The sequence below is a fragment of the Haliotis rubra genome, unplaced genomic scaffold (genome assembly GCF_003918875.1).
Source record: "Haliotis rubra isolate DU_JTF1 unplaced genomic scaffold, ASM391887v1 Scf238, whole genome shotgun sequence".
NCBI classification, from domain to species: Eukaryota; Metazoa; Mollusca; class Gastropoda; order Lepetellida; family Haliotidae; genus Haliotis; species Haliotis rubra.
In genome coordinates this window covers 1,319,170-1,338,466 of record NW_025766425.1, presented here as the reverse complement: position 1 = coordinate 1,338,466, position 19,297 = coordinate 1,319,170, and the positions used below count along the sequence as shown (strand labels likewise).

The following is a 19,297-nucleotide window of genomic DNA, read 5'->3' as shown; positions in this document are numbered from 1 at the left end:
GCGGGTACAGCAACGTGCAGTGAAGTTGGACAAAGTGCTGTGACTATGTGTCCCAGTCCACCCAGCTGTGAATGGGTACCTCGTTAGGATGAGAAAGCCACAATAACTCGGTGCGCCTAGTGGCAGCAAGAGTTGTATACTCCCCAGGGAGTTGAGATTGATAATACGATGAGCCGTTGAGATTGACATCCAATGATCGAGGGAAAAATACCAGCGCCTTGAGCATGCACTAGTTGCCTGGATATGTGCACTATAGAAATATCCTATAATAATAATAACACCCACATACACAATGTCGCGATGTTTCAACACAAAACCAGCAATTTTAACCATCGGATCAGTCGCCTCTCACGACAAGCATGGGTCGATGAAAGATTCTAACACCGATCTTCACTGGTGATCGCAGTAAAAATTACACTTACTTGTTGCTTCCTTCCGGGTGTTTCATTTCAAATAGACTCTTCGCAAAAGCCTAAAATGTAACAAAAGTAGTTAGGATTGGGATTAAAGTGGCTGTTTTATTCCATGTTTAAAGTGATGCAGAGGTAAGCAGAAGTGTTGCAACTATGTTACAGTCTTTGAGAGTGGAATCGAACATGGTAATGCGATTCTGCTGACGTGCATGACACACATATTACCTTTGAAAAAAACAATCAATTTGCATTTTCGGTACAACATTTCACATTTCGAATATTTGGGCTCTTACAGTTGCAGTCTTCTTCACATGAAAAATATTTTTCATAAAAATACAAGGCTACAGGCTAGCTATTCTCGAAACTTCTTAAGCCCTACGAACTTCTTAAGCCCATTCTTAACACATTGGCTACGATCAAAGTTAAGAATTCTTAGGGCTACGAACCTTTCGAGAATAAGGGCCCAGGTTACTAGCACAAACTGTTGCAGGAACGTGTTATCGTCAAATTATATAGTCAAAGTTAACAACTCATCTTAGCAGTTTCAATGCCAATGAACTCGGTATACTTTCTTTTTCTCTTCAGTATATATATATATATGTAACATTGGTCCTTATACAGCGTCTTACCTCGCCGTTCTCAGGGGGGTCGCCGTTGCCGAAGGTACTGGTAACGACGAGGACGAGGGCTTCGTGTTCAAGGTCGATGATGTCGTACTCCTCCATACACAGCACCTGTAGTATGAGGGAGTAAGTTGGGTTTGCACTGCTTTGAACAGTGTTCAGTTATAACATGGCGGGACAGTTTAATGTGGGAGTGAGTGAATATGGTTTTACGCCACTTTTAGCAATATTCCAGTAATATCACGGAGGGGGGACACCAGAAATGGGCTTCACACATTGTACCCATGTGGGGAATCGAACCCGGGTCTTCGGCGTGACGAGCAAACGCTTTAACCACTAGGCTACCCCACCGTCCCCTTTGTACAAAGGTACATTTACCTTAGCATCGAAGGCGTGTTTGAAGATCTCACAGAGTGTCCTGGCGAACCTCTCTGATTTGCCTGTCTCCGTGGCAAACAGAATGATGCACTTCACCCTCCTGGCTAGAGCCTTACCCATCAGCTTGGCCGAAAACTTCACCGCCCTGGGGAAGGTAACATATAAACCTTTTAATTCAATAGTTTTAAATTTTCCATTCCTAAAAACACGATGTACTTTCTTTTGCTCTATAGTATATATGTAACATGACGTTCATGAAATCAGACAAGGATACGACTTTGAAAAAGTGACGTTGATAATTGGTAATTTACAATTGGTCGTTGTTGTTGTTGGAATGGTGGCGGTGGAGTAAGATGTAGTTGAAAACCTTCAGATGGACCATGCGGCACGTTTATACATCCATTTCAGGCTTAAATCTAGACACTGTTCATTGTGAAGCAAGTTATTTTTTGAGTAATCTTTAGCACCAAATTTGATTTAAATGGTCACAGCTAAGCTGATGAAAGAAAGCAAAAATATAATTACTGAATTGAATGGAAACTCAATGAAAGTTGAGAAACATAATTTCTAAGATGCACGGTATTTACCGGTATATTGCAGTACGCTTTTCAAATGATAGGTATTGTGATACAATTTATACTGGTATATTGGATAAAATAAAACAAGTTTTCTGATTATCTCCATTTTTATTGTGTGTTTATTTGTTGTTTAACGCCGCACTCAGCAATATCCCATCGTTATTGCGCCGGTCTGTAAATAATCGAGTCTGGACCAGACAATCCAGTGATCAACAGCATGAACATCGATCTACGCAACTGGGATACGATAACATGAATTAACCAAGTCAACGAGCCTTACCACCAGATCCCGTTAGTTGTTTCCTAACGACAATCACGGGGGTCTGAAGATCAATTCTAACCCGGATCTCCCGGGTACCCATAGTTTATGTTTATAAAAGAAAGGAAGAATCCCTTACTATCAATCCTTATTTTGAGATTGCTGTTATTTTTCGGGCCCTATTATATAGAAAACTGAATCTGCATGAACTATAAATGTCACTCACTCACTTTAGCTTCCGACATCGCAATACCTGTATTTAGATACCTGTATTATTATTCCATATATTTGCCAATTTACAGCCCAAATATGTGATAAAGGTATCGTGAATGGTACGAGTTATCTCCCCTCAACCACATACCTTGCAAGTTCCCTGAAACCAAACTTCCTCTTTGGTCGATCCAAAGACTTGGACTTGTCTCCACGATCCTTCTTCCAAACGTGGGATTTCCATGGATCTTCCTGAAACGGAAAACAAAGTAGGTTTATACCCCATGAGAGTAAAATAAGATTGATTCTTTCAAACACTCGTCGTTTATGTTTTCGTGAGCTTTCTCATCGAGGTTTATGTGTTAAAAATATCTCTTTAAGTTCAATAAAAAAACCATTGAGTGGTTTCTTAGAGATTTTACAACGCTTCCGTCTTGTATTTTTTTTATTTGTTTGTTTGTTGTTCAACGTCGCACTCAGAAATATTCCAGCTATATGGCGGCGGTCTGTACATAATCGAGTCTGGACCAAACAATCCAGTGATCAACAGTATGAGTATCCATGTACGCAATCGGGATACGTTGACATGTGTCAACCAGGTCAGCGAGTCTGACCACGCCTCTTACGACAAGCACGTGTTGCTGAAGACCAATTCTAAACTGGATCTTCACAGGTATCCATCTTTTAATAATTGCATCTTACTGTTTAATACTGCATTTGTCAACATTCAAACTCTAGGAAAGCGGTCTGTAAATCGGGTATGGATCAGACAATCCGGTGATTGATATCATGAGCATTGATCGACGCAATTTTGACGATGAAAGGCGTGAACCACGTCAGTGAGCGTGCTCATCAGATCCAATGAATCATTTGTCTCTAAAGACAAGCACGGGTCGCTGAAGACCATTTCTAACCCGATCTACAAGGTGGTATAGCATACTGTTAGGTTGACACAGTCTGCGAAATAGTTTCCAAATTTTGCTAGCCAGTCGGGCTAGGTATGCCTGAAAGTTACAAGCCCTCAAAATAACTCACTAGCCCGAAATTTGAATGAAGAAACTAACCAAAATATTACAAAAAGGTAAAATAACATTATTTATCAGGTCATAATCTTGCATGATTTAAAAGTGTATTATAATTTAACAAGTCGGAGAGAGTGATATATAAAAAGATGATCCCATAGAAATTCACCAGCCAGTGACTGTGGAGGTTTACTGGCCGAACTGGATTTTTACTAGTCACGGGCTAGCGGGCCAGTGGATATTTCACACACTGGGTTGACAGTTGACTGACAGTAGGTTGACAGTAGGTCAACAGACAGGTTGATAGTGGGTTGACAGTAGGTTGATAGTAGGTTGACAGTAGGTTGATAGTAGGTTGACAGTAGGTTGATAGTAGGTTGACAGTAGGTTGACAGTAGGTTGATAGTACGTTAACAGTAGGTTGATAGTAGGTTGACAGTAGGTTGATAGTAGGTTGACAGTACGTTAACAGTAGGTTGACAGTAGGTTGACATCCCAAATACGTGTACGTACCTGATACTCGTATGATGGCTTGAGTTTGTACAGAAGCATCTCTTGATGGAATACTTGTGTCAGGCTTCCACTCATGGGCGGTACCACCCACACCCAGTCCGCCGGACAGCCACCCCGAAGACGCTGTTCGTTCTCCAGGTGCTTCATGAACGACTCGGACGCCGCGTGATGGTCAGTGATGGTCACACCTGAGGACTGGAACGACACGTGGTCAGATAATCAGTGGGTGAGTTTAGTTTTACGCCGCACTCAACAATATTCCAGTTATATGGCAGTGGGCTGTAAATAATCGAGTCTGGACCAGACAATCCAGTGATCAACAGCATGAGCATCGATCTACGCCACTGGGATACGGTGACAGGTGTCAACCAAGTCAGCGAGCCTGACCACCCAATACCGTTTGTCGCCTCTTACGACACACATGGGTTACTGAATATCAATTCTAACCCGAATCTTCAGGGGTGTCAGATAATTAGAACGGCATGTGACCCATATTTAATGCCTAATATTTTTGTGAGATGCCAGCGCCCAGTTCTAAGTTTTAAATAAATTCCAAATAATAATTCTATATGTTTGTTTGTTGTTAAACAACATTTAACGCAGCACTCAGTCTGGACCAGATAATCCAGGGATCAACATCATGAGCATTGGTCTACACTATTAGGATACGAGGACAAGCAAGTCATCTCCGATCCCATATTTCAGCTCTTAGGACAATCTTGGTTGGCTAGACACCAATTCTAACCCGGATCCTCACAGGTATCTGTTTATTGAGCCACACTAAGTACATTGGTTATGAATACTATCGTAGTGAGTGAGATAATATCTTAAGTCACATCGACAATGTTTCAGCCATATCGTGACGAATACTATCGTACTGTCTGCATGTTAGGGGTGGGTATTGCAGGGAATTTTCATATTGCAATATACTGCGATACGAAAGCATGTATTGCGATATGTATTGCAATATATTGCAAGAAGTTATTTTTTAACAAAAACCTACTTATAGTCGAGTTAATGCTTGATTTATAAAGCAAAAACACAACAAAATCACAATGCTTGATTAGGCTTTACTAAAACCTTTTAATCATGACAAATTAAACTTGTAAATAATGTTTGGCACAAATGAAACAAGGAAAGGAACAATTTAGAAACGGAAATATCCGAACATTTCCGAGTGTTACGAAGTTTTCCGATTGCATGTCAAAATACCGGTTTTCGATCAGCGTTATCGCAATACGTATCGTTTTCATGTCTGAACCGGTAAATACCGGTAAACCGGTTATATTGCGCAGCCCTACTGCATGTACGTTTGTCAAAGCTAATTTTAAATGCAGATAACATATTAAGATACAGTAGAACTATGGAGCAAGATTAACACTCCTTGCCATTATTGAAACTTGATATATAAGCAGCAAAGGTGTCCAACCATGACCAACTCGTGTTATTCCGGGACAAGCCGAATGGAGGTTACGGAAAGGGGCGAGTGGTCACGAATGCGACAGTGTCCAGCAAAAGTGGATGCGTAAGCTCCCAGCAGGGTTCCTACCTGGTAGCTGTGTAAGACTGCAACGTTAACTTCCACTAGGGCCCGGTCACGCCACAAAGAGGAGCTCTTACGGACGTCCAAACCCATCTTCAGCGCAACTTTCTGGAACCAAAACATAAGTTTGTAAACATACATACAAGGATATCACTACAATGTTACATGTACAATGATATCACCTTGAACTTTTATACAGCTGTGTTTGAGTGCATACCGTCTTTCACAAACAATAACGCCATGTTCAATTTTAGGGGCGGTGGGGTAGCCTAATCGATAAAGCGTCCGCTCGTCACGCCGAAGACCCGGGTTCGATTCCCCACATGGGTACAATGTGTGAAGCCCATTTCTGGTGTCCCCCGCCGTGGTATTACTGGAATATTGTTAAATTCGGCGTAAAACCATAGTTCTCCTCACATATTAACCTAACCTTTTATGATATAGCTGAAATTCTTTCTGGGCAGAGTAAAAGCTCTGACTGCCGCTGACATTCTATTTCATACATGAAATCTGCAACAGTCTCTGGGGCGCCTAGCCGTGGTTGCAGTCTAATTTCTATGTGAGTGAGTATGGTTTCACGCCGCTTTTAGCAATATTCCAGCATTATCACGGCGGGGACACCAGAAATGGGCTTCACACATTGTAGCCATGTGGGGAATCGAACCCGGGCCTACAGCGTGACGAACTTACGTTTTAACCACTGAGCTACCCCACCGCCACTAATTCAGATGTAAAGCTACGGTAGTCGGTTAACTAATATATAATGGCAATGCGAATCCAGTTTGAATCCTGGCATGATATATCTCCACCAAGATTCATTTTTGAATGTCGCAACAATATGTTGCAATAGTTTCAAATACCCATGATGTTTTCTGAAAATGTCACTTTATAAGTCCGAAAGGTTAGTTATAAAACGCGAACAACAATCAATGCAGTTTTATTACCAACCAACAGCTTGGTCGTACATAAAGGGTAAAATTGTTGGTGAAATAGATTCACATTTATTGTGTTCATGTTACACTGAATATTGTTAATTAAAAGAAAATTTCACAATGCGGCGAATTTTAAAAAGAATCCCCAAATGCCATATACTCAAATCGATATCTGTAAACTATTTAATGTGTTTAAGCTCTAGCGTCTGAAATTTCAGAGTAGAACTCAATACTGATCATCCTCACAATCTATTATCACACAAAATATCAGTTGAAATAAAAATGGTTATGTTCTGAGATCTATCCTCCATTGAGTAAGTGAGTGAATTTAGTATTACGTCGGTTTTAGCAACATGCGGTATCACGGCGGGGAACACCAGAAATGGGCTTCACACATTGTACCCATGTGGGGAATCGAACCCGGGTCTTCGGCATGACGAGCGAACGCTTAATCCACTAGGTTACCCCCAGCGCCCCCGAAACTCCAGTGACGACATGATATGTGACAATGAGTTTCCAAAACTTTGCTAACTCACGACTGAGCTATGAAATAGATTTGCAATCAGACGCCCCCTATGATTTTGTTAATGTTGTAAATAATAGCATGTCTAAAAATACCCACCAGGAGTTATGTATTATGCGAACTTATAACTTTCAGCATTAACATTTTTAATCAAACTATTTTCGAAAATAAATAAGCAAACGTATTCATAGATCGCTGACGAAGCACCGTACAGTTCCTTTGTTTATATATTATCGCTGGCCTAAAATGTTTTCTGTTCAAAATCAAACATATGATAAAAGGGTTTGAGAGTTATAGTTTTGTTTGTTCTTCACCCAATAACAGTGTATAAGTTTGATATGAAATCAGAGTACTAAAAATGAAGCTTAAAACTTGAGGGATTACAACTTCTTGTTTATTGCATAGAGCGACGTTTCAAGTTCAAAGTGACAACGTTGTAAGAATCTACATCAAACCGCCGCTCTTTGCAATAAACAAAACGTGATAATCCTTCAAGTTTTATGCTTCATTTTTAGTACTCTAATTTCATATCAAACTTATACACTGTCATCAATAAAGGAGTATGCTAGATTTTTTGGCTATACAACTTCTAGAATGCCGATCAAACAATTACCCAAAGTACCACAGCCATGTCTGCAATCAGAACTCAAGAACAACTGTTTGTTGAGAACAATAGCGCAAAGCTTTCTCATTAATTTAAATGTTTTCTACAACATTCTGACAATTCTGACTCACTCACATGCGTCAAATTAAACAAACCGAAACGACAAACACACTGTCGATCTGAAAGGGCGGTGGGGTAGCCTAGTGGTTAAAGCACCCGCTCGTCACGCCGAAGACCCGGCTTTGGTTCCCCACATGGGTACAATGTGTGAAGCCCATTTCTGGTGTCCTCCGCCGTGATAGTATTGGAATATTGTTAAAATCGGCGTACTTCCATACACACTCACTAAATCGATCTGAATTCTCATGCTGCTGTCTACATACACAACAGAAATGTTAAGCAATTCACTGTTGCATTTTATGGCGTATTCCAAACTACTTAAGGTCCAATTTCACTTTAAAATTCATGTAATAAATGGCTATAGAGTTTCAAATTATCGAATTCCCGATTTAAAAAGCAAACGAAATATCCACAAATCTCCAGGCAGCTTATCATTTAAATATTTCACAAGATGTTTCAATGTACGATAGATAAACGAATGAAATACTTGCTAAGTTTAAAAAGTGTAAACGAATGAATAATGGTTGAGATTAAACCCAGTACAAGTCGACAGAAATTGATGTCTTACTTCTTCACAGAAGCTGAGATAGAGAAGCAATTGGCTTTGAGTAAAACAAAGCCTATATTCCTGAGATTTAATCCACCCATACAACATCTTTGATGTACAATATACAACAGCGGGGTGCTAGCGGTCTAAGCCGTTATTGTAGCTTGCCAGCTTTCATATATTTTACATGAGCGAACGAAGATGATTTTACTGGATTTTTATACGCGATGCCTTAGCGCTTGTAATTGGAAGCTTACAATTTCGCGTTGCAGGGTCCAAGTCTAACGATGCTTATGAAATATTCATCACGTAATAAGAAGGTGTTTTCGTTCAATTACGTTTCTGGTTGAGATTGATAGAAGTAATAAATACGACTTTGAAATTCTGAACACTGGAATAATTATATCAAAACAAATGTATTGAACTTGACTTTAGAACCATTGCTTTTAGTATATAGTTTAATGCTAAAGAGGGACTAACGCCTTTGGTGATCAGGGGTTCTCACTTGATTGATGCATGTTAACAGGCTCGATTGCGTTGATCGATGCTCACGATATCAATCACTGGATTGTCTGGCCCAGACTTGAATATTTACATCTCCCCGTCATATCGTCAGAATATTGCTGAGAGGTGTTCAACAACAATACTGTACGTCACATGGAATACTGATAATAAAATATACATATGAATAAGTTTGATATTTTGACACAAATGTCTGTTTATGTTTTTAATTTATAATTCATTATTCACAAAGATTTAACGCAGCCATACTGTAATTGTAAGAACGTGGGAACAATATTTCATTATATTTCTTTGTGTTCGGGCCTTTGAGATGCGGGTGGCCAATATGGTAGCGCTAATGACTGCCGCTTGGTTTGCTGCTGAAAGTTTGGGCCCAGTTGGTTGGTTGGTTTGTTGTTTAACGCCGCACTCAGTAATACTCCAGCTATATGGTGGCGGTCTGAAAATACTTTTAGTCTGGACCAGACAATCCAGTGATCAACATCATGAGCTTCAACCTACGCAATTGGGATACGGTGGCATGTGTCAACCAAGTGAGCGAATCTGACCACCCGATCTCGTTAGTCGCCTCATACGACTAGCATATGTTACTAAAGACAAATTCTAACCCGGACCTACACAGGCCAAGGCAGGGTACATGAAGTTAGAAACGGATTCGGGATTGGGGATTCGATTTCCGAATCTGAATATTTTTTCACATTCGGGATTCGAATGATGAATCTGAATTTTTTTCATATTCGGGATTCGAATCCCGAATCTGAATTTTTTTTCAGATTCGGTATTTTTGCACATTCGACACTCGGCATTCGGCATTTGAACTCTTAGATTTCATCCCCCTTCTAATGTGCTAGGTGCTCGTTGTATACCTAGGTAACTACAGTTTCCTATATTTGAACCTCAAATCTGAGTTTTCTCAACATTCGGGTTTCGGGATTTGAATCCCGAATCTGAATATTTTTATATATCCCGAATATTCAGATTCGGGATTCGAATCCCCAATCCCCAATCCGTTTCTAACTTCATGGTGCTGCCAAGGCACAGGGAGGATGGTTGCATGACAGAATATGTATCGTAAGAGCTGTATTTAGGGGTGCCACCTTGTGTATGTTTGTATCGAAACGGTGAACGAGTTTACAATTGTGTCACGGTAATTGTGTGCTTAGAGAATAAACGCTGACCATTTAATATTATCTACAATATTATATTATGTTCTATATTTCTAAAAAAGTCACTCAATTAGCAAACAGCACACAGCCCACAACAGCTGTGTTACGACGTAAATTGTAATAAAAACGCAAATTGCAATACTTGCAGCAAATTGTAATAAACTTGACGTAAATAAAACACCAGTGGTTACAGCGTTCGCTCGTCACGCCGAAGACCCGGGTTCCATTCCCCACATGGGTACAATGTGTGAAGCATATAAAAATAGTCCGTTTGGGTCAAAAGCGGACCGATGAATTGCAATCTAACTCGAAAACTTATAAACATAAAATACTCAATGAAACACTGATCATAATGAAAACGTCAGACCAGCTCTGAGAGGTGTTTGCAGAATTTATGTCCTAAAAATAAAAAAGTTGTTTAACAAACTATCATTAAAATATCGACACAGTTCACTATTTGTTACGAGGGAGGAGTGCAGAGAAAGGGACAGCCGGGTGTTCGAGAAAGGATGGAGACGGCACAGCACAGGTAAATGAATCAATAACTTTGTCGGCACTTGTGCACGTGCTTCTCTAACACCTGGCTGTCCCTTTCTCTGCACTCCTCCCTCGTAACAAATAGTGAACTGTGTCAATATTTTAATGATAGTTTGTTAAACAACTTTTTTAATTTTAGGACATAAATTCTGCAAACAAATCACAGAGTTGGTCTGCTATTTTGATTATGATCAGCGTTTCATTGAGTATTATATGTTTATTAGTTTTTGAGTTAGATTGCAATTCATCGGTCCGCTTTTGAGCCAAACGCACTATATTTCTGGTGTCCCCCGCCGTGATGTAGCTGGAACATTGTTCAAAAGCGGCGTAAAACTGACTCACTCACTACTACCGCCACCGGTATTATCTTCGGTTAGAAACCCAGAGTCCGAACACATTCCATCCCTTGTGATAAAACTCCAGGACCAATATGACATTGTACTTTTCGCTTCGCGCTGTGACACGATTGAAATTCTATTCAAAGCGTACATCTCTATCGCAAATATGTCAATTTGTCCCATATGAAAGCAACTGTCATCTGAACTTCACTGAAAACACATTATGTGAAATGCCCGACTTCTTCCACGACAGACAGACCTATAGACCGACAGACCGACATGTTTTACGCCGCTTTTAACAATATTCCAGCAACATCACGGCGGGGGACACCAGAAATGGGCTTCACACAATGTACCCATGTGAGGAATTGAACCCGGGTCTTCAGCGTGACGAGCGAACTCTTGAACCACTAGACTACCCCACCGTCCCCTGATAGCAGAAGACGTTAATATCTTAACCATGTGTTTATTCATTTGTTTCAAATGATGAGAGCAAGTGTTTGCGAATAGGCGGACTCTTTTTGCTCCATCGTTACAATGGCAATTTTTGTTTCACCTGAAAAAACTACCCATGGCAACAGATAATATTAATAATATTAATAATATTAATTGGCTTGTATAGCGCCTAGTTTCCATAATGTTATTAATATTAATATTATTAATATTATCTGTTCTAATAGAGGGTACTACTAGAGAATTGTATTGGACATGAAACTCATACTGTATTTCATTAAGCTGATACAGGCTAGCCTTAAAATCATCTGTGATATATGGCGAAAGTATGACAAGGTTTATCGTCGTCTTCTCGTCACCGATTCAGCAACATCTGCATCATTAACGACCTCATCTACTTGGTATGTATGACGGTCGCTTTCACAAATCACGGGCAAGTTTCATAGATTCTTCTATGCATAATACTTTATCAAAGCAAGAGATAACCCTTACTGACGCCGTATAACCTGCCGACAGATGGCGCGGGTACAAAGGAGGACCAATCAAATCTTTCATGATCCCTGCCGTATGTCGGCGTCGTTGAAGTACTGCTTTAGGGCAAGTCGTGAAGTTCTAATATTTGTCCGGCCGACATTCATGGATGTGATGGGGGCAAAATAACCCGAGATACGAAAAAATAACGTAAATAACGCCAAATTAAATCCCCTTGTTTGATAGCCATCTCAATTCTACATAAAAGTGGACATTATCAGCAAACGCAAGCAGACATCCAATTATGGCGACGGCGTAAACACCTTCAAACGATGAACAATAGGAGCATGACAATAACGCGATGTTAATTTGGATTATATGCCAAACATATGAATTATGAGATGGCTCAATATTCTTTTATGGAGTAATTATTATCTAGCTGATAAAGCGATAAGCCGCGATACTCATGGTATGAGAGTCAAGTCTCGTTGTGGGCGAGATTACGTGTTATGTGTGCCACCAAGAGTATCAAGTTTCAGGACGATGGGATCAATACGGCGCTGTATATTTCATTACCTAGAACATTGGGTGTTATGAATATCAGCGCCGTGAGAGAAACATTTTATGTGTGTTATAATTCGAGATGATTTTACTTCACAGATGAATTGTCTGCTTCATCCGTCACGATAACAGTCCTCAACACGTCGATAAATTATATTGTTTGTGTCACGAACAAGCAGTATGCATTTGAAACGAATTGTTCAAATATCAATTTGTTTACGTTTGGATTTTTTAGTTTATTTTGTATGAAGCTTAGATATTCTCCATCAAAAGGTTCAAAACCAGACATCGTTTTCATTAAACTTGATAGCCTGAATTCTTTAAGAATTTTTGTGTGTGGCATAAATCGAAAGCAAGAAATGTTTCGAATATCCATGTTCAAGAGCAAAGGCTTCTCATCGAGTGTTAATTGTCTTTTAGTATTAATTTTTTTAATGATAAACACAACTGTTTGATTAAGGGACACCAATGCTAAGTCGTTTCACAATACCGGGTTTACAAAGTATTCACGTCACAAGATAGGTACTCCCAATAATTGGTTCGTTTTAAAAGTTTCGTGGACTGTGCAGTGTTTGCAATACTTTACTTTGCCACTTGGCCATCAGGGCCTGCTGCCGCCTGCAGGCTTTAATAGCTACAGGCCCTGAATGAAATCTGCAGGTCCATTTTGTTAAAGTCAAACCAATGAAAACAAAACAGATTACACTGTACACAGTTTCACACTGTTTCAATTAGCGAAACCTATGGCGCTGAGAGATGTTTTTATTTGTTAAAGACTGCTGTTGACATTCCTATGCACAAAGCGCTGAAATACCAGAAAGTGAAACTGTAAGTAACGTAACATGATGGATCATGGATGATTCCCAAACGTTGATAAAGAAAAACAATATGGGAAAGATTCCAGTTGACAAAACAACCCAAAACATTGACAGATAATTTACTGAAGGCCACCAGGGCCTGCAAATATTTGAAACTCCCGGCCCGATACAGTAACAACCGGCGCTGGGCCTCCGGGCCGGCGATTATTTCGAACGCTGGGACTGTGGCAAATCTCTGTGTAAAGAGTAACCTCTCTAAACCGGAAACTTTTGATATTGTGGCTCTACATCTAGGTGAGGTGAAATTGGGTTTAACGTCGTGCTTGAGAATATTTCGCTCATATGACGACGTGCATGCGTGTGTATGTGTATGTGCGACTGCTTGTACTAGCCCAGACTGAAGCTGGTTTTAAAGTGCTAGCCCACTGAGATACCATGCCGCAGTGAAGCATGAATACCACACTCAGACACATTATACTGGCTCCGAGCCGACCAGTCCTTATTGTGCCCATTAATGCCGAGCGCCAGGCAGGAACCAACAAGTACCATATTTAAACGTATTTTGGTATGACGCGGTCGGGGATCGAACCCGCGACCTTCCACTCTCCGGGCGGACGCTCTAACCACTACACCACGGAGGCGGTCTATATATATATCTATAATAAAGAACTTGTTAATCCACATATTATTATCCTTCCCTATTGCTCCAATTTCTACCTGCCTCTCAAAGAAGCTAAAGTACATATTTAGTAGGCTATAATTGGTTTCAAATCGTTTAACTGTTTAGTAAGTACCCATGTGGGGAATCGAACCCGGGTCTTCGGCGTCACGAGCGAACGCTTTAACCACTAAGCTACCCCACCGCCCATATATTTAATAAATATGATAAAAGTAAAACTATTTGAGTGAGTGAGTGAGTTTTGTTTTACGCCGCTTTTAGCAATATTCCAGCAATATCACGGCGGGGGACACCGGAAATGGGCTTCACACAATGTACCCATGCGGGGAATCGAACCCGGGCCTTCGGCGTGACGAGCGAACGCTTTAACCATTAGGCTACCCCACCGCCCCTAAAACTATTAGAGAAATGTCCGCAAGTTATATGATATCGTGTGTTACGCTATCTGTTCAATTGATAATGACTCATCTTTGCCTGGGAATAACACCATACTATGAAGTTAAACTTAACAGTTGCGTTTATCACTGCGTCAAAACACGAACAGGTATGTCATATGCCAAAGGAATATAACACTAATACGCTGGGTAAAATGTCAATGATCACTTGCTTCCCACGTCGGGTTGTGCTGATACAGTGGGTGTTGAAACATCTCTTTAACTTATTGCACAACGTATATCAATAGTAACAGGATTGGGGATTACAGTGTCGTCATGTGGCCACATTTACCGCACAAGTAATGTAACATCTGCAACCAGAGACGTATATTCACAGGATTGCTGAAACTAAGTAAATCCAGCAGAACTACCGCTGTACATAAAGTGCAGCCATATCGGCTTTCTGAACGCTATGTAATCATTATATATTCATGCCAATAATGGTTGCCTCATTCAAGTAATGACTCATATCTAGCTTCGTGGGAGCCCAGTTATGACATCTGGCCTCATTCAAGTAATGACTCATATCTAGCTTCGTGGGAGGCCAGTAATGACAGCTGGCCTCATACAAGTAATGTAACATGTCTAGCTTCGTGGGAGCCGAGTAATGACAGCTGGCCTCATACAAGTAATGACTTCTAGCTTCTAGCTGGCCTCATTCAAGGGATCTAGCCCAGTAATGACAGCTGGCCTCATTCAAGTAATGACTTATATCTAGCTTCGTGGGAGCCCAGTAATGACAGCTGGCCTCATTCAAGTAATGACTTATATCTAGCTTCGTGGGAAGCCCAGTAATGACAGCTGGCCTCATTCAAGTAATGACTCATATCTAGCTTCGTGGGAGCCCAGTAATGACAGCTGGCCTCATTCAAGTAATGACTCATATCTAGCTTCGTGGGAGGCCAGTAATGACAGCTGGCCTCATTCAAGTAATGACTTATATCTAGCTTCGTGGGAGCCCAGTAATGACAGCTGGCCTCATTCAAGTAATGACTCATATCTAGCTTCTTGGGAGCCCAGTAATGACAGCTGGCCTCATACAAGTAATGTAACCATGTCTAGCTTCGTGGGAGCCCAGTAATGACAGCTGGCCTCATACAAGTAATGACTTATATCTAGCTTCGTGGGAGGCCAGTAATGACAGCTGGCCTCATTCAAGTAATGACTCATATCTAGCTTCGTGGGAGGCCAGTAATGACAGCTGGCCTCATTCAAGTAATGTAACCATGTCTAGCTTCGTGGGAGCCCAGTTATGACAGCTGGCCTCATTCAAGTAATGACTCATATCTAGCTTCGTGGGAGGCCAGTAATGACAGCTGGCTTCATTCAAGTAATGTAACCATGTCTAGCTTCGTGGGAGGCCAGTAATGACAGCTGGCCTCATACAAGTAATGTAACCATGTCTAGCTTCGTGGGAGGCCAGTAATGACAGCTGGCCTCATTCAAGTAATGACTCATATCTAGCTTCATGGGAGGCCAGTAATGACAGCTGGCCTCATACAAGTAATGTAACCATGTCTAGCTTCGTGGGAGCCGAGTAATGACAGCTGGCCTCATTCAAGTAATGACTCATATCTAGCTTCGTGGGAGGCCAGTAATGACAGCTGGCCTCATACAAGTAATGTAACCATGTCTAGCTTCGTGGGAGCCCAGTAATGACAGCTGGCCTCATTCAAGTAATGACTTATATCTAGCTTCGTGGGAGGCCAGTAATGACAGCTGGCCTCATACAAGTAATGTAACCATGTCTAGCTTCGTGGGAGCCCAGTAATGACAGCTGGCCTCATTCAAGTAATGACTCATATCTAGCTTGTTGGGAGGCCAGTAATGACAGCTGGCCTCATACAAGTAATGTAACCATGTCTAGCTTCGTGGGAGCCGAGTAATGACAGCTGGCCTCATTCAAGTAATGACTCATATCTAGCTTGTTGGGAGGCCAGTAATGACAGCTGGCCTCATACAAGTAATGTAACCACATGTAGCTTCGTGCGAGGCCAGTAACGGCCAGCAATGTAACCATTTAAAAAAACAACTCTAACCAGCTATAACAAGCAACGTCATCCTACCCAACTCCGCGTATGCAATTTAACCACAAACACTTCAGTGTTAGCAACTACAGCACATTCAACGTCGAGTTAGCAACTACAGCACATTCAGCGTCGTGTTAGCAACTACAGCACATTCAACGTCGTGTTAGCAACTACAGCACATTCAACGTCGTGTTAGCAACCTGGGTCCCGGTCCTCAAAGCGATCGTAGCGCTACGACAGTCGTAGGTCTATGTTGAAGTATGGGAGTTACGATCATCTTAGCGCCACGATCGCTTTGAGGAACGGGTCCCTGATCACATTCAACGCCTGTGTTAGCAATATTTAGCACACCCTACACAGTGTAAGCAATGTATGCACATCAAAAGTGGTTGTCGTACCTCAGTGATGTTGTAGCGGGAGACGTCACAGAAGTCTCTGGCCCCGATCTCTGTCCCCATAAACCAGCCGTTGAAGGGGGCTGCGGTGAACTCCAAGCCGCCGCAGTCAAACAAGATGGCCGACACCGCCGGGAGAGCGTACCACCTCAGACCCAACTCGGCAAACCAGGGGTACCTGTTGACAAGACATATGTCAGCTGATTCGTACTTAAACAGTGCTGCTTAAAGCGGTTTTAGCAAGGCGTGAGTGAGTGATCAACAAGCGTGTGTAGTGAAATTCCTTTTCCCACGTGCAACTCGCACACCTGGCTGTTCCACCAGAAAGTGACACCCCCTCGTAACAAATAGCGAAAAGTGACAACAAAATAATGATCGTTTGTTAAACAACATTTTTATTTGGGTGTCCAAAATTATGAGACAAATCATCAGACTTGGTCTGTCGATTTAATATGACTGTGCAAAATTTACGGACTGTACTTCGTTAGACAAAAAGGTATACTTTCCTTTTGAATTATCTTTGTGATTATCTGCCTTTGTATTTTCCTTTCAAGAAATAGTTTTATTCAGTCATAACTGATCTTGTCACACCATGTTCCTAAATTTGTTTGTCTCAGTATATTCACATATACTCATGCCAATAATGGTTGTCACCCCCTCCCCACCCCAACCCCACACATCACCCCACACCCCTCCAATAAAAAAATTGAAGGGGGTGACAACCATTATTGGTATGAGTATATTTCAACATAGCCAAACACTATATCAGTATATGTTAATACAACGTTAGACTAGCAACTACTCTCTGAAATGGACATATTTTACGAAAAAAAGCTCAAAGACAAAAAATAATGAAAAGGTGCCCTGAGACTTTCTTCATTTTCTGGTGTATATATATCTAAATTAGCCGACAGTAAATTAAAACAAAAACATTCAAATATTCCAAATTTAAAAATAAAAACGAAAGGAAAGATTGTGCACTTGGCCATTTACAGATATTGACTAGCATTGTTTTTACTATGGGCAGTAATTGTTACTATAGCTTGCAACCTGTAAAAGAACCTATTTGTACGGGAGACAGAAAAGTTATCAATAGGAACTGACCACAGACCATCTCATCTCATGATGGAAACACGTCTTAGCTTAACGCCAGTTGATCCAAAGCCGCGAACACACCCGATACCTTCAGAGCAATCGAGGTCAGCCTCGTCCATACCACAGCTTGTTAATCAGATATCAGCCTACCAATATTGGAACCATATCCCGGTTTATATTCAGTGTCAAGGTTAGCGCTAAATCAAAATTGGCTAAATCCGGACGTGGCCTGGATGTAGATACACAGATATTGGTTGCAGCAATCAAGAAAGAGCGGGGGGAATTGCATCGTTTGGGGGATGGTGGATGAGGAAATGAAGCCATGCTGTCTTTTCTTCTTGTGATGATTCCAATCTGCATCCCCTTGCCCATCCCCTCCACGCCCTTACCCCCTCCTCCTTCATCACCTCACCTCTCGCTTGTTCTTCTATTTTACTGTGTGCATTTGGAGATTCATCGATGTCTTTCTGTAGCACAATTTCAATGGATGTTACATCTTGTTGTCTTTGAAAGGCAGATATTGAAAGATCGTTAGGTATCGTCGGATTGATGTTCGTTTGCCTTCGGCATTTAGCGATATTATATTACGATGACGTATAGATTTAGTTTTAGATAAATAACATTCCTGCGAATTTAATAACGCTCTGATCTGTACAGTTGGATATAGAATAACATGTGATTGTAAAACTAAGGCAATATGAAAACCATGTTGATTGAAAACAACAGCGGTTAACCCTTTGTGGTGCATCGCTGCCACATGTAGTCTGATCAGGTGTGATGTGATGTGGTTCTGTCAGGTGTGATGTGGTTCTGTCAGGTGTGATGTGGTTCTATCAGGTGTGATGTGGTCCTGTCAGGTGTGTTGTGGTTCTATCAGGTGTGATGTGGTTCTGTCAGGTGTGATGTGGTTCTGTCAGGTGTGATGTGGTCCTGTCAGGTGTGATGTGGTTCTGTCAGGTGTGATGTGGTCCTGTCAGGTGTGATGTGGTTCTGTCAGGTGTGATGTGGTTCTATCAGGTGTGATGTGGTCCTGTCAGGTGCGATGTGGTTCTGTCAGGTGCGATGTGGTTCTGTCAGGTGCGATGTGGTTCTGTCAGGTGCCATATGGTTGTGTACGTTGTGATGTGGTTATGTTAGGTGTGGTGTGATGTGGCTCTCTCAGGTGTTATACACTTGTGTCAAGTGGGATGTGATAAACTCGTGTCAGGTGGGATGTGATACACTCGTGTCAGGTGGGATGTGGTTCTGTCGGGTGTCATATGGTTGTGTACGTTGTGATGTGGTTCAGTCAGGTGTGATGTGGTTCAGTCAGGTGTGATGTGGTCCTGTCAGGTGTGATGTGGTTCTGTCAGGTGCGATGTGGTTCTGTCAGGTGTGATGTGGTTCAGTCAGGTGTGATGTGGTTCTGTCAGGTGTGATGTGGTCCTGTCAGGTGTGATGTGGTTCAGTCATGTGCGATGTGGTTCTGTCAGGTGCGATGTGGTTCTGTCAGGTGCGATGTGGTTCTGTCAGGTGCGATGTGGTTCTGTCAGG

General features: G+C 41.4%; 1 protein-coding gene across 1 annotated transcript in view; it reads right to left on the bottom strand.

The window, feature by feature from the left end:
• The window catches only part of LOC124278491 (nitric oxide synthase, brain-like), an 84,412-nt gene that overhangs the window by 19,777 nt on the left and 45,338 nt on the right, over positions 1–19,297 (bottom strand). The window contains 7 exon segments of the mRNA XM_046714195.1: positions 423–472; positions 1,043–1,147; positions 1,415–1,559; positions 2,613–2,713; positions 3,997–4,191; positions 5,546–5,647; positions 16,673–16,847. Coding sequence (XP_046570151.1) covers positions 423–472; positions 1,043–1,147; positions 1,415–1,559; positions 2,613–2,713; positions 3,997–4,191; positions 5,546–5,647; positions 16,673–16,847 — 873 coding nt within the window.